The sequence below is a fragment of the Gobio gobio genome (assembly GCF_949357685.1).
Source record: "Gobio gobio genome assembly, chromosome: 8".
Lineage (NCBI taxonomy): Eukaryota > Metazoa > Chordata > Actinopteri > Cypriniformes > Gobionidae > Gobio > Gobio gobio.
Window position 1 is genome coordinate 31,904,850 of NC_137114.1, and position 17,495 is coordinate 31,922,344.

Below are 17,495 nucleotides of genomic sequence, written 5' to 3' on the forward strand. Positions count from 1 at the left end.
TACTGCACACTGTATATGGATGAAGCCCGCTGTTATACCAAATTATGTGACCATACACATAGCCCCGGTTTCACAGAGAAAGCACAAGCCTAGCCACCAGACTCAAATGAATGTTTGTGCTGCTTTAACTGAAAGCTACATGTCTTAAAATAAACCAGTGCCATTGTTTTGTCTAAGGCCTAATTGAACTAATCCCTAATCCTGGTTTAATCTAAACCCGGTTTGTGAAACCAGGCCCCAAAGTGATGGTCAAACACTGGCCAGTGCATTGCAGCGACCGTTTCAGTCTATTTCTGCTGTGCTGCACACAGAGAATTACAAATTGTAGTAATTTCACCACAAATGCCTACCTCATATAGTTTCTAAACTGTATAACTGACCTTCTAATGTGGAATATAAAAGATAATCTAAAAAAGACTTTTTTTTTGGTCCATACAGTGGAAGTCAGTGGTCACTAAAACGGTTTTGTTACCAACATTCTTCCGAGATCCGTTCTTTTGTGTTCCACAGAAGAAATTCATACAGATTTGAAACAACAGAAGGGTAGGTAAATGAGAATTTATTTAATATACACAAGAATCATAAAATGGTCTGTTATTTAAAAATCTTTATATATTTACAATGTAATGACATACATGTCAGATGTTTTCTTGCTGACAAAATGACACTTCAGTCACATGTACATGACCAAAAGAGACAATTTTAGTTGAACAACTAGCTTTATACACAAATGAACTTCACAACCAAGGCTGTGTAGAGGCTCTAACACTACAGAGAAACGGACAGTTCCAGAAGAAAACTAGAACGATCAATGATTCTGCTAATAAATCCTACAAAGGTATTTGCACATGTATGCACTTCTGCATATAGTTACCTAGTGTGCAAAAACTGCAGAAAAAAGAACAATACATTTTTATAACAAAATAAAATATTTTGGAGTAAATATATTGTTCAAAAGAGTACATAAAAACCTCTTGTTCTGACCAAGTATACAGGGTGTGGTGTCGACAAGAGAGGTTTAGGGGAAAATCGAACATCTGCTCCTCAGTCAAAAGGTTTTGCATAAAAAAAAAATATGATAGAAATGTAATGTGCAAACACTTTGTCCGTAACACACCCAGCACCCAAAGTACAAATGAATGAATTAACCGCATTATCAAAGTTCCTCTGTCCAAAATGCATTGCGGTCCATCATATTTTTTCAAGGAGAGGATGGGTTATGATACAGACTTGGACTGTAGCACTGGCAATTGGTGGAGTTTGGGAGTCTGAACGTCAACCACTTCAGTCTCTTCTTGTCTAACGGTAGTGGATGCGCCCTCTTTTTTGGGTTGGTTGCTAGTAAACTCTGTGATGCTGAATAGGAACTGCATGCAGCCCACTTTGATGCAGCTGCTGTGGTGAAGCAACGCGGTGCCTTCCCAGCCGGCACCGCTTCCTCCTATCAGGCTGGAGCTGCTGGCTTTACAGTTGCAGGGGGACTTGGGTCCTCCTTGAGCCTGGCTGCTCATCATAGCACCTGGTGGCATCAGCACCGTCTCCGCACACACCTCCCCTAGCGGCTTCCTTGACCTGTTGCCTCCTGCAGATTTACCATACGACATACAATGCATTATGACAATCATTCACAAGCATTACAAAAACAAGACGTGGGCTGTACTCACTAATGCTGTTTTGTACTTTGGACGCAAGCCCACTGGGTGAAGTGATGTTTGGTTTGTCGGAGAAGTCACATGAGTAAAGCACGTTATCTACAGTCGTCCCATGCTCACTGTAGTTCAGAAGCTCATAATGCTTTGTGTTCTACGAGAGATTAAATAACATTATAAACATTCATCTCCCTTGATCTTAAACCTGGACTAATTAAATGTAATGAGGCATAATCACTCACTTCATCATAAAAGATGCAGGCATGTTTCCCAGAAACGTAATTGCAATGACCGTAGTTTGTAAGGCACACGTCCATTTCAGCACCTAAAAAACAAACATGTAAACAATCAATGATGCAACCTCAAAATCGTGTTTACGTGTCTTGTTGCAAACCGTACCTGTTCCTATGTACAGAGTCCTATAGCACATGTTGATAGCTGTCCCTTTTCCTGTTAAGGGACACAGTACTGCTCGAGCTTGCACGTCCCTTTTTTGTACTGGAAAAAAGGAAAGACTTGCTGCATTATGACTGGAGGGGCCGTTAGCATAGCCTCAACATGATGTGATGAGTGACTTTTGTTACCTTCTGTATGGGGGGAAGGTTTGGGCAGAGGGGCAGTGGCGGCTGGAGCAATCCCACATTTACTCGAGGGTTGAAGTGATTTGGGAGACAACAGCTGCTGGATCCTCTGCCAGGCCAGAAGTCTGATCAGCTCCCCATCCAGCTTATTCATGTCCACTTCTACAACACAGAGAAAGAATTGCATTCCTCAGAACCAGTTCTTACTACTGGGAAAGAATGGGCAAAGCAGATGCATAACACACAGAAAAACCCTGTTTCCACCGAAATTACCCGGAACAATTTGTACCAGGAACTTTTTTTCCCCACAGACCTGCTACTGTCTGCGTTTCCACTGCGGTCTAAAGTACCGTGAAGATTAGGCAAATTAGCCCAGAGACATGGGACTGCCCGCCAGTCAGCCACGGACAGCAACAATAACAAGTATGGAGGAGATGCAAGCAGCGCTGCTTTTGCTAGTTATGTATTGGTTTAATAAAGAGGTCATTAACAAAACAGAGGAAAAGAGACGAGCACTGATACTAAAGCGTATTCTGAAAGCTCGTAAAGCTAGATTTAAAATAAGACAACGTTTGTTATTATCAGCTATTACGGACATTGACCGTGAGATGGCCGAGACGAACACGCGCCATCGGACAAAAAGAGCAAGACTGATATTTACTGAACGCAGAACGAACCTCGCAAAAGACTTTTAAAAATGCTGGTTGAAATAAAACGCTGTTAGCTCAACCAATCGGCATGTTCAGCGCACAAGTCCCACCTCCGAAAGTTCCTGAACTTTAAAAAAAAAATAACTCACGAGCAGGGCCGTTTGGAGGGGGAAATATTTACCAGGAACTTCATTTAGATCCCAGTTCCTGCGGTCGAAACACACCGATTACCACCCCAAAGTTCCTAGGAAAAGTCCCTGCGGTGGAAACGCGGCTATAGTCATTTCCAGTTGAAGTTGAAATCTTACCTGCATCGCCTTGAACCACATTCTTGATGTAGCTGTATAAGCTGCCTATAGAGGAGGGGAGCGTCGAGCCTCTCCCAACGGACATTGCATCTGGGCTCACTTTGTTCTCTGAAAGAACAAGACAAAACATTTTTTGAGAACTGAAAAATCTCCAATCTTAAAACAATTCAGTCTCAATTTAGACAACAGATATTAGGGTTTAGAACAGTACATTTTCTGATTTAGATTTCCCTTAATGATTCAGTTTTTGACAATTATTTTAGTAATTTTGGGGGGTGAGGGACATTTGGGAAAAAAATCCTTATTGTATTAACCAAGCAGGCTGGTCAAATGATGATGCCAGACAATAAGACAGCATTTAATAAAACAAAAAAAATTATAATACAAGTTTAATGGTATAAATTAAAATTAAAATAAATTAAAAATAATGGTTTAAATTGATCAAAAGTGACAGTAAAGACACCACTTTTTAAAAAGTTACAAAATATTTATATTTCAAATATATGCTGTTCGTATGAACTTTCTATTTGTTCATCAAAGAATCCTGAAAAAATATATATTGAGCAGAGTTTCAACTGATAATATTAAAAAATGTTTCGTGAGGACCAAAATTAGCAAATTAGAATTTTTTAAAGTTTTAACTGTATTTTTGATCAAATTTGTGAATTTTGTGACAATTCTTGTGAAATATAAGAAAGTTATTCTTTAAGTCTCTAGGTCTTTAGAAAAAAAACTTGCAGGATACAATGAATCTGAGACTCCGGGGGAAGGGGATTGTTAATTTTAAAGGATAATCGAGGGAAATTATGTATGATGTATAGTAGGGATGTCACGGTAGCAAAATTCCAGTAGTCAGTACCAATATCATCAAAATTTTACGGTATTCAATACCAATTTCATTAACACAGCTAAAAAAAAATTAAATTAACTATTTAAAAAAAAAAACTAAATGTATTAAGTTTATTATTAAAATGATAATCATTATAAGTAAATAATACATAAACATTTAAAGGCTGTATGCTGTTTAAAAGTAAACATTGTTTATAAAAAAAAAGATCAAGTGAAAAATAATCAACCATCTAGGCATTATTATTATTAGTAGAGACGTATAATTACTACATAGAGACGTAGCTAAATCTACTGTAGGCTACAACAGTAGCCTAATATTTTGCCAATTTCATTTTAAACCACTTTTATTTTGACGGGTTGCCGTGAACACCTTTGAGTGTCTGTGTTCATGATATGACAGTTTTCTCAAACGAAACGGTAAATTCTCATGAAGTGACGGTTTATGCGTTCGTGTCCTCATATAGTAACACACGGCAGAGACAGCGAGGGAGTGTCACACGCGTGTGTGTGTGTGTGCTCGCTCCCGTCCGACCGTGCATCGCCCGTCATTCACACAGAGATGTATGCAGGAGTAATATTGAAATAGTATTTTGCAGGTTAATATTCACAGACACTAATATATATTCGGCTACAGTCTGGAGCCCTGCGCTTAGATAAACGAGGAAGCGACTGAACGCAGCTGCGTGTACCGAATATACTCTGGAGTCGGTACTACCGGTACTACAGAAATGCTGGTATCATCACATTTTTATAATTTCAGTACCGACTTGGTACCGAAGTACCGGTACTTGTGATATCCCTAATGTATAGAATGATGTAAATGAGTATGTAGGTTCAAAAACCTTTAGTTTGAGATGACAAGCTGCTGTTCTGCCCCAAGGAGGAGTTCCCTACAGCTGAGCTGTGATGATGGGCAGACGCGCCTGAAGCAAGGCTGGTAGATGAAGGAGTATCTCTCTTCATACAGGAGCCGAGGGGACTGCTGCTCTCAGTCTTTATGTCTACATGGTTGGGCAGCGCTGGTTCTGAGAGTGGAGTTTGTAGTCTAGAGGGGCTGTTGGGTCTGTGTGGGGTTTCAGCTGTTATACAGGTTTTACCTTCACACACCACCGGCCCATTCACTCCTGTGCCCTTCTCCGCTGGACTGTCAGAAGCTCCCTGACAAGATCTTTCTCGACAGCTTTCAGGCTGTTTGGTTGCCAGAGAGGGCAGCAGAGGGGCCCCCTGGGGGCCAACTGGTGTACCGCTGAGCTCCTGTGTCTCCATACACTCCTGCGTCTTCATGTCTGACATATCGGTCAGCTCTGAGTCCCGGAGGGAAGATGACATCTGCTTAGCAGATAAATGTTTCATAATACTGCACTGAAGTGCAATGACATGACGAAGCCACTGTGGAAAGTGAAAAAACAAAACAAACCTTAATGGTACAGAATCCTTTTGCAGTTATATTTATACAACAGCAGTTCAGTTTGTTATGCAAACACTTTACACAGTGCATTTACCTCCTCTTGTTCTTCTTCACTGGTTAAATGTTTGGTAGACGAAGAACATTCTTGTTCCATGAAACCATTCGTGACCAGCTCTCCATTGCGAAGGCTCATTTGATCCATCAGCACAGGGGGGTTTTGGTAGTGACTTTTAATGGCATTGGGGACCTATGAACACATATCAAAGTCATAAATCAAAACTACTGTCTACTGAAAGGTACCTTTAATGAAATTACCCGATTTTTCCAACAATTTGATTAATATGGATATGGAAATAATTTTTATAAAGAATCACACTCACAATAGAAATGTCTAGCCAAATAAACTGGAATAGACAATGATTAAATTGTTAAAAAGGGTTGGTAAGTTTCACCAAGGCTACATTTATTTGATCAAAAATACATAAAAACAGCAATACTGTTAAATAGAAATACAAGAATTAAAATAACTGTTCTCTATTTTAATATATTTAAAAATGTAATTTATTCCTGTGATGGCAAAGCCGAATTTTCAGAATCATTAGTCCAGTCTTCAGTGTCACATGATCCTTCAGAAATCGTTCTAATATTCTGCTTTGCTGCTAAAGAAATATTTATTATTTTCAGTGCTGAAAACAGCTGTGCCACTAAATATTATTGTGGAAATTGAGAAACAGTTTTTCAGGATTCTTTGTTAAATACAAAGCCATTTAAAAGGCCAAATCAATTTAACAGTCAACAGGCCATTTAAGTTTCTACTGTCAATATAAACTATTATACATTTTATTATTATTATTTTAATCTTACATAAAAGGCCTGGTAAACACACTTGTGAAATCCCCTGGTATTTCAAAGACTGCTGGAACCCTAAAAACCATGTTGCGTTGCTCTATGAGACTCCACCTTCAATGTCTTTTTCTTGATGTGGCGGACACCTCTGCGATTGGGATGGTGTTGGCGGTGAACCCACCGCAGGAAGTCCACTTTGACTGCGTGTTGGGACAATCGGTCCTGGAACTGGTCGAAAACCTGGCAACGTGTGCTGAGGGTCACGTTCTTTTGGTTTAGCTAGAATGGAAATAAACAACTTTTTCATTTTATAGTCCATAATTTCAGGGGAGTGTGATGAAATCACACAAATTAAAATCAAAAGTAAAGGAAAAAATAAATTAGCTCGTTGAAATTAGTGCTGGGTGGTTTTACCAAAAATTTGTATCACAGTCTTTTTGTTTTTTTTAAAGATTTTGGCAGTTTCACAGTATATCACGGTTTTTCTTACTGGACCTTTATTATAGCTTATTTTATGGTCAGGAGTGCAGTGAATATGTTAACATATATTTCTGTAATAACGGGTTGTTGTGAAGACCTTTGATTTCTTGTGTGTATATGATATGACAAATATCGATAGTTTTAAGAAATTAAACAGTGAAATGTTCCTTAAGTGACTGCAACTCAATAGAGATGAAGTTCATGTGTCCTCATATAGCAGAACATATAGACTTCAAATTTATTTCAATAGCTGTTTTTATGAGCTTTAATATTTACAGACACTAGTCCGTATCAATATCTAATTCATTGTACAGCAATACTTTTGATCTATTCATCCAAAAATTGCCAAATTCTGTGAAGTTCCTCTTTATACACTAAGTTCAATTTATGACTGGATTCCGTGATTACATCCTTGTTTTCTGCATATGGCTCTACGTGGTATTTGCAGTATTAAAGAGAGTTAGTTTTGTGATATTTATTGTTGTGTTCTAAAGTTATTACCATTAGTGGAAGAAGGATATGCAGTTAATAGAGGTCCGCTTACAATATACTCTACATAGCGCTCGCCGCTCTTCATGGCCACTTGATAGATACAGCAGCTGTTTCAGCAACGCACTGGTATGGCGGTATTTGAAAAATGCATATCGGTCGTGAAATTGAAATTGGTTTACCGCCCAGCACTAGTTGAAATATTACAATTTAAACAAAGAACAGAAAAAATACTGTAATCTACTGTTGGCTCCAAAATGTGTGCCTTATGAAACTGATCAAAGACGAGCCACTCACCACCATGTGCTCTACGTGGTTGGGACACATCCATCTCCCAGTGGGCATGGCAGTAAGAGGGGGATCCAGGCAGTCCATATGGAACAGGAGCGCACAGTAATCACACTGGATCAGAGGAGCCACCCTGCAGCTCCTATGGAGCAAGAGGAGAGAGAGAACCTGAAGCACTGTGCAACAATACTGACGACAATCAATGTGCGATTCCATTTGGGTTATATGGGTATTCAAATTCTGGGTCAGTCTTATTTTAGTATTATTTATAAATGAACAGTATTTACAAAATCTTGCTAAAAAAGCTTTTAATACTATATTTTCAAGTTTTAGTAATTCTGGTAATAAATGCATGTAATTTTTTTATATATATATTTCTATTCATCTTTAATACAATTTTTACTTTTAGTAATTTTAGTGCTTAAAGGTCCCATGGCATGAAATTTTCATTTTATGAGGCATTTCAACATTAATATGAGTTCCCCTAGCCTGAATATTGTCCCCAAGTGGATAGAAATGTTGATCGGTGTAAAACCGAGTTCTGGCTGTCTTTCTCTGCCTTTGAGAAAATGACAGGCCAGACTAGCCAATCCTGAAGTCTCCTGTTTTGACGTCCAAGCAGGAACAGTTACCTCCCTTTCCCCCGCCCAGAGAATCTGGCACGCCCATGCAAACACTCGAGATCATTAACGTTACTTGTGAACGAGTGAATGCTGGCAGTTTCTCAGTGTTTGGATGTACAAATGAAAACAGAAGTCTTTCTTCAGTTCCTTCTGATCTGTGATCATTGATTTCTTATGTGTAGCTTATTATTTATTATTTGTGGACACGCAGCGGCTTCTCTCTCTCCCGACAGAACAGTGTTTTCTATCTTGTGAGTCAGTGTTTTTGTACGTCCTTGTCGCGTCTATCTGTTCTAAAATGTGCATACAGTCTTTTCTGTTTAACATCAGCAGTCACATCTTAAGAGATAAACTTCACACACGCCGAAGCTCGGCCTCCAACATCCCCGACCCCCAGTACTGCATCTGGCCCACAGCGGAGGCACCAAACGCGGCGTGAGATTAAGCAGAAGGAGGGTAAGCGTGAGGGTATCCGGCTAGGCTAGCCAGCTTTCCCCACAATAAACTGGATTACATTCGATTACAGCTGTTGTGTCTTTGTTTGCGCTGTGTAACGTTACTCAATGCGCGTCAATGACGCTATTCATATGATTGGAACATATCTAGAAATAATGCTATACTCAACACTTACTAACTCGTTCATCTCGCTGTAATGGTACATTGCATGTGTTACAAAGTTGGTAGAATAATGATGAAGACGGACTCGGCGTGACTGGGACTCGTGTTTATTCAGAACTCTCAGATACAAACACAATAAACTCGCGCTGACTGACAGCGCTCTCATAACTCAGTAGTTACTATAAATAACTTTGTTAGCAATCGCTTCGTCTCCGTGATGTCCAGTTCGCGAACGAATCATTCTTTTGAATCGGTTCTTTTTAGTGAACCGAACCAGTTCACCAAATCGGACTGAATCGTTCTAAACGGTTCGCGTCTCGAGTCAGCGCTGATCCATAATTTACCATTATCCATAATTTTAAAAGTTACTAACTTTCTGACATGAGTGACTAGAAATGAGTGCCCCTCCGACTAGAAATAAACTAATAACCTGAAGTATATGCTAGTAACTACAACAGTTCACCCTGAACTGAGACATGCTGAGAGAACTGATGAGAACTGAACACAGGTCCATCCGTCTCTCTGCAGACTCGTGCCTGCTCGTGCCTCGTTAAACCACGCCCCCTCCGCTCATTTAAAATGCAAAGATGTCAGCCAATCACAACAGTGGCCGTTTTTACTGAAGTCTCACAGCAGACACGCCTCTTGAAGCAGGGCATTCAGCCACAGGGCAAACAGCAGTATAGAAAAAATGTCTTTTATTTCTAAATTATGACATTTTATGATGTAAAAATCATACTAATAATATAAGTACACCTCAGAAAACACTATAAAATAATAGAAAAATGCCATGCCATGGGACCTTTAAACTTGGTTGCCAAAGCAACGTCTAATTTTCAATGTTCTTTTTAAAGTTTTTCATATAATATAGATTATTCATCTAATAAATGTTTAAATTAACAAAAAATATTTATGTTAACAATAACACCACCATTCTGAAAAGAAATCTCGATCCCTCAATTTCAATAAATTCTCATTGTGAAGAATCAATCTTTTAGTCAATGCTTTTTTCAGTTGATGAATGAACGGAACATTGTATTGCACCTCCCATCCAATAAATCGCTATAGCCTTTATTATTTATGATGTGAAAGTCTCAACTTACAAATTCTGTCAATTTTATTAGGAAATCTGTTTTGGTGCTCTTTAATACGGTGTGAAAGATCGCTGTTGCGCATCATCTCTTCCTCTTCACTACTACTAGCACGAAATAACCGTGAACGAACATCAGAAGGTATGTTAAAAAGATACAGTAACTTAACAAAATCTGTATTATGTCTCATAATCGCTCAATCAGCATTTTTTTTGATATTTAATGTATTTTGGAATAAATCATGATTTTTATGACAGCCACCATATATATATATATATATATATATATTAGGGATGGTCATTTTTCCGAAATATTGTATTCGAATATTTGGGCTCATAAAAAGACGAATATTCGAATATTCGTTTATTTAAATGACGTTATTTTGAGGAAAGGAGAAAGACGTAATTTTTTTTTTAATTCATCAAGTTGTCACCATTTCTAAACAAACTTATGATTAGGTATACACAATAAGCTTACGTTATATCTTAAGGTTTTCATTCAGTTCAAAACATTAAACAATGTGTGCAAACCAAAAATATAGGCCTAAAGAACAAAGCATTATAAGCTCAAGCAGCACGAGCGGAAAAAAACACTAATGCAGAGCGCGCCAGTTATCATGCAGAACATAGGCTACATATACACACGAGTCAGAATATGGTTATCGTGTTTTTATATTGTTGCACATTATAATGTTGAAAAAAACAATAATATCATGTGGAAGATGATATTCTCGGGTGAGAAACATTCCCCGCTGACAGACGTTGCAGACACAGATAACGGTGTTAAGTGAAGTTTCTAACAGCACTTTGTGTTTTCTGTTCTTAAACCCTCTACAAAACTTAAAGGAAGCATTTGTCTCGAGATCATTTTGCTGTCGTTATCTCTCTCTCACTCGGTGAACATCTGTGCTTACCTGCACTCGTGATGCAGTGATGGACAGCTGTCCTCATTCCACTGGTGTTTGGATTTGATGTGATTTCATTAATTCATTTGATCAAAAGTAACTCCATTTTGTAATATAATTTTCAATGTTCATCTGAGTAATTCCAAACATCGCGAGGCAGGACATTGTGATCAAATACATTTAACTTATTAACACGCTCCACAGCGCCACCCAGTGGATTTAGTTATAACTGCGAGTTTTAGAGGGATTTATCATGGATTCATTGCATTTACGGCCAGCAAAGCAATATAGTAAAATTAGAATAGTATTTTTATTTTTCGAATATTAATTACAGATCGAATAATCGAATATTCGTGCACACCCCTAATATATATAAAAGTCCTCAAGTGTAATTTAAATGCAAGTTGCCTATATAAATCAGTTGATTTGAAATATTATAGTGATGTACCAACTGGGTTTCCCTGTATAGTTATAGTACAGCTTTTGTTGAGATAAATTTCTTCAAGGAAAAAATATCCATGTACTGTACCCGATAGGCCCCAGTTAATCGATATCAAATTTAATTGAAATCAAATCATGAAATTTGCACCAATGTCCAGCCCTAAAACAAACAAGCACACACACACACACACACACACACACACACACACACACACACACACACACACACACACACACACACACACACACACACACACACACACACACACACACACACACACACACACACACACACACACACACACACACACACACACACACACACACACACACAAGTTTTTGTAATGTTTCTGGGCTCTTACTTGCCACAGGTGAAGCACACTTTCACTGGCAGAGGGACCAGCCCACTGGGATCCAGCTCATGTTGTGGCCTCTTTACATTCTTGCCTATTGCCTCCTCTTTCCTTCTGCGCTTACTGCTGCCTGTACACACACACATACACTAAGAGTTATTCAGTGCACACTTTAACAACACATAGAACAAAAGTGTGGGCGAGTCTCACCTGGCAGCGAAGTGGTGCATGTAAGCTCACTGGGCAGCTGGAACTGCGTGGGGTTTCTCTCCATGGCTGCAGCGATCAGCAGCTGAAAAGGTTTCTTCAGGCGAGGTGTGGCGCTCTCGGATTCGGAGCAGTGCACTTCCTCTTCAACGTCCATCAGGTCCTCGTCCTCGTTGTGTTCTGATGGTGTCGGCGTGTCAGTGGACGCATTGGAAGTGGGAGTTCCAGGACGGCTACTCGTGCGTCGCTCGAGAAGACGGACCTGCGCGACAGCGAGCCTCAGGCCTCCTGACGCGGCAGAGGGCAGTCCGTCCAGACGCAGCGTTCCCAGCTCCAGCTCAGCTGCAGGGGAGGAGGAGCGCTTGGACAGCTGCCGCTCTAGCGCCCCATTCACCTGCTCTGCCTTCTGCTCACGCTTCTAGAGAACCAGAAAATTATACAGTATAGCTCTGTTCTAAAACTAGTATGCAAGGTTGCTAAGGCAACAGTTAACATGCTGCTAAACTAAAGGATACTTTAAGCATAAAAAAATATATAATAATAATAGAACACAAATTATTATTTTTGATTTGAAATTTGATTTTTTTATTGATTCTTTTTATTGAAATGAAATTGTGCTCAAATCAATGCATTCTGATTTGACATATATATATATATTTCATGCGCTAACTACATTGTACTCCAGTTTCTGGATTGACAACCATATTTAAGTGCACGATTGAATCTAATTGACAGTGATAAGGAGTGGACGGAACAAAATACTGATACTGTATGTCAAATCATCTATGCAAATGATCTCGGAGTGTATGCAAAATATCAGACCTAACACTTTTTCTATGTAATGTGTTACTACATTGCTCATTTTATTACTCCTTTTACATATAAAATTTACAGATTTTTTTATACAAGATAGTTCTAAGCACTTTGTTTTATGATCTGTCCCGACAGTGATTATTATTTTATGAATAAATAGGATAAGTTAATACTAACTGCTCACTGGCTTTCATTTTGGATTTATAGACCCTTTTCACAGACTGTGTTGACGCATTTGAACGGTCATCAATATCGTAAATCCTGCAACGTTTTTTGTATTATCATAAAAAAAAAATATATGTACATTTATAACACTAATACCTTGTATTTTATTACTTTTGCATCAAATTACCGCTACTGTGAGGGTGTTTCTAATACAGCGTCTATGGGAGTGATGGTAAAAAGTTACATATTTCTCTCTTTTGACTGCTATTATCAATAACCCTCTTTTTGAAAGTTGTGAAATCACTATTGTGGCGTTTTTCTTTTGCTATTTGAGCAAATGGGCACACACAAAAAATATTTTATGTATTCTCTGATTCACAGCTATAATATTTAATATTTTCTATGACGACTTCCGATCTGAGAAAACCAGAAATGTGAAAAGGGTCTATTGTCAGTACTGGGCTCGCAGTGGCTAGGGTACTTTGAACTGTGCGTAGATGACCACGTTTGTCCGCCACCACCAAAGACAATTTTTGACCCAGGAAAAACCTGATAAATGTGCATAGACAAAGCAAGGGCAAATATGACTGCACCAACCTTTTTGCGCACGCTGCAGCGATGACACATCCAGTCACCAGGGGGCAACATCTCTCTGCTCAAAGGCGGATTACTGTGAAGAATGAAATTTCTTTTCATAAATCTTGACATGGTCAGAAACGCAATACTGCTTTTTACACATTTAACACATGAAAAATTTAGTGACAGTTCAAAGGTTTTATTCAATGTGCTAGATGCAAAGAAAACCACAATGCTGCTTGCAATCACACAAACTATATTGGTTTCACAGATCTACAAGTTCAAACAGGCTGAACCACAAGGACTCATTGTAATATTTAGGTTACATTGCACAAATGATGCAATGTTATTGATATGCCACAAATATGTAAATACAATACTTTTCTTTCTTTGTCATACAATCACTGTAAACTAGCTCTAGATTACATCAGCCAAGAGAAAGGCTGGATCGATTGAATGTGAAGCACAACCAAACCAATCAAAAGGCCCTTTTTAGAAGAGGAAGTGGCGATGTGCATAAAACAACATGCAAAGTTAGCAGTCACGCAATCTACAGCGATTATGCTACAGCAATAAGCTTCTGCATGCCGAACATATGCTGAACTGCCAAATTGACTGTAGTTTCTTAAAGAACTAAATGTAAAAAACAACAACGAAAGGTTCAACCATTACCACAAATATAAATTAGAGTAATTGGTAACACTTTGCAATAAGGTTTCATTAGTTAACATTAATGTATTAACTAACATGAACTAACCACCAGCAGTACATTTGTTACTGTATTTGTTCATCTTTGTTAACGTTAGTTAATAAAAATACAGCTGCTCATGGTTTATTCATGTTAGATCACAGTGCATTAACTAATGTTAACAAGATTTGAATCATGTATTAGTAAATGTTGAAATTAACATTAAGATAAATAAATGCTTAATAAGTGCAGTTCATTATTAGTTCATGTTAACTAATGAACCTTATTGTAAAGTGTTACCGAGTAATTACTGTTTTTCTTTAGCAAGGACACATTAAATTGATCAAAAGTGACAGTAAAGACATTTACATTTGTATTGGTTTCCACAAAAACAAAGCACTAAGCAGCACAACTGTTGTCACCATTAATAATAAGAAATCTTTCTTAAGCACCAAATCAACATATTAGAATGATTTCTGAAGGATCACGTGACACTGAGGAAGACCGAAAATTCAGCTTTCAATTACAGGAATAAATTAAAACTTTAAATATATTGAAGTAGAAAGGTATTGTAAATTGTAATATTTCACAATATTGCTGTTTTTTCATCAAAAGACTTTTCAAAAACTCAAACTTTAGAACGGTCATGTGCTATTTTTCATTTATTGTTATGTTGCCAGCTATAAATTCACTTATATGCAAACCATTACTAACCACTCTAACCAATACAACCACAAGTCAAAACAGCTTTGTGATGTTTAGAATGATAAACAGACATGTACATAAATAGCTTCGAAAGGCCAAACAATAGTCAACTGGCCCGGACACTCCATATTGTTTATCTCTGACACGATATGAAAACGCATTGCAAACATACCAGCACTGCAGGTGAAAAGCAGCCGGACAGTGATCGCAGCAGAGCAGATCTCCTCCCTCACGGCAGCTATCACAGGTGTCGTGGTTTGTGGCTCGGCCTCCTCTTCTGGTCTCCCTCTCTGGTTTGCGTCTCTTCTCCCCATCCTCGGAGCGTGGAGGCGCGAGCAGCTGTTGAATTTGCTGGAAAAAGATTGGCAAATATATTTGAAGCATACGTGTAGTGTTACACAAAGATCTTCTGAAATGTTTAAAGTGACAGACGTCAGTGGAGAGAGTCTATTCACACATTCAACGGGTGTTTCCAACCTTACCAGTGCAGGTTTTGGATATCATCCGAATCTGATACAGCTATTGCAGATTTTGCAGTAAAATCAGGTGTTAGTTTAGAGAAACCCCCAGAGTGTGCAGTCCTGGGGGGCCTCCAGGACCACTGCTTTCAACTACGAGTAGGTCATTAAACTTTTTTCCATGTAAAAATCAGATCTGGTCACGTGAGCTCACCAATGAAAACTGTTCGGCTGCTGTATGGCCAAGTTTTGTTCACATTTCTGCAACGGGCCCAGCTCCGCATAAACTCACCACGTCCATTCTGCAATTTACTGTCATTCTGATTCATTTAATCCTTATATGCCTTCCTGTATTACAACTCGCATAAGGCAGTGATTTGTGGCACAGCTGAAGGGCAGACAGGCTTACCTCCATTAGGCCCCCAGACGTGTCCAAATCGTACAGAATCTTCGGGGTCTCCATTTTGTCCCACATTCACACTGCCGAAATGTAGCATGAACACACAACCCGAGAGCAGTTCTCGCTTTCTCCAGACCCAGTGGGGTTTATCTGCTGTCCTCAAGCCGTCCTGAAGAAATTAAACTGGTCACTTGTCGATAATCTAACAAGATAGCGGATTGGCTGCTCGGTGTTCGGCTAGCTAGCAGCTATCAACAAACAAAAGCACACAGGTCGCCGGAGGTCTGGTGCTAAACGAGAGCTGACGAATCGCTCAAACTCTCATTTTTAGTGCAAATATAGTTCCTATTTTGAATGTAAGTTGCTGTCTGGTGCAGTGTTGAGGGGTTCATGTGGGATGTAAAGGCCTAGCTCGCTAGCCTAGCAGCATCCTCTGCTTCAGCAGCAGTCGCCTGCAAAGATGCGTGTAGAAATCCACAGCTGTCTGTCCCCATCGCATACTGACTAAAAAAGCGCTCTCTTTCGCAAAGCAAGTCTCCTGGATTGATTGTCGCCGGTTAGGTCCTTATGTGCAGAAACACTCGCGGATGGTGTTCAGATGACAGCAGTGAATAGCAGAGATGTTGTTGTGAAAAGCCATTGCTAGTAGCTATGCTAACTGGCTGGCGCTGCCCTCCTCTGACTCGACTCAAGCGGGGTTGGAATGAAGTCTGCGCATGCGTACTGAGACGAAGAGAGGAAGGCCTTCCCCCTAGCGTTAGTCTGGCGGAATAACAGAACAACTCTCCAAGCCTGCAGGGCATGTTTTCTCTTGAGCACGGTGGAAAATGTCATATTTTTAAAAATATTCCCCAAAAATGGGGAAATAATAGTTCGTGAAGAACAAATGAAACAGCCCAATCCAATGGAATACCATTTTTAATTGAAGATATGCTCTGACAATGTTGTGGTAAATAATTACAGTACAGTACAGTAAAAATATATTTTGAATCATGATAATCCCAAACAGCCAAGTTCCTTGCAGCTAGCAAGAAGGATGTTATTTCTTCAATGAGTGATTGACTGGGTTCCTGCAATGCACTAAAAAAAATACATAATAAAAAAAACCCCTCAAATTATTCTTTCACTGTTTTCAATTCTCTGGATTATCTTGTAAATTACAGCACTTCTCATATTACTGAACTGCTCACTCATGGATAATTGAATAAATATGATTGTAATGCATGTCATATTTTCAGATTGAAAAATGCACTCGAGTTCCTTGAATTCCATTAAATGTTGTTTCTTATGTTCCCAAAACACTGTTGTTCAATTGGAGACAGTGAAACACTGAAACGTACACTCACAATGCAAGTCTGTCATGTGACCAATTGTGATGTTTTTGGCAGCTTTTGCTAATTACATTGAAATGACAATATTTCAATCAATACGGACAACATTCAAATGGAGACCAAGTACATAACTCTTTTAGATGCTCCATATCATTGATATTAACAGACAAGTGTGAAATGATGAACAAAGATCTATTCTATAATAGATAAACCTCATATATACATACATTTAAGCCATATCTAATACAAATTTTATGTACATTCTTAGATATTTATATATTAAGAGTGCCTGCTGAAAGAATACAGTCAATTGTTATCTTGTTCCATATGTATAAAAACATACAAAAATAAACGGAAATCAAAAAATCAGAGCCAACTGATCAGTGAAGGAGGGATGATTTACAAGAACTTCCTGTACATAGATGTTTACTTTGGGCTTACTCAACCAAAGCTGAAATTTAGCACAGATAGAGAGCACTTCCCCAGCAGGCTTTTGTTTGACACTGTACACACAGGCGAGTCATAATTAAGGTAAACATAAATTCTTAAGACCAACCCAATGAAATAGGAAACC

General features: G+C 38.8%; 1 protein-coding gene across 1 annotated transcript; it reads right to left on the bottom strand.

Annotated features, from left to right (window-relative positions):
- Positions 1-327: 327 nt before the first annotated feature.
- phf12b (PHD finger protein 12b) lies at positions 328-16,304 on the bottom strand. The gene is made up of 15 exons (XM_079824542.1): positions 15,600-16,304; positions 14,905-15,083; positions 13,361-13,433; positions 11,789-12,203; positions 11,588-11,708; positions 7,558-7,690; positions 6,406-6,570; positions 5,540-5,692; positions 4,880-5,426; positions 3,189-3,296; positions 2,234-2,392; positions 2,049-2,147; positions 1,892-1,974; positions 1,665-1,803; positions 328-1,582 (listed from the first exon to the last, which is right to left on the bottom strand). The coding sequence occupies exons 1-15, from the start codon at positions 15,663-15,665 to the stop codon at positions 1,218-1,220; spliced, it is 2,805 nt and encodes a 934-aa protein (XP_079680668.1). The 5' UTR covers positions 15,666-16,304; the 3' UTR covers positions 328-1,217.
- Between the last annotated feature and the right edge of the window lie 1,191 nt (positions 16,305-17,495).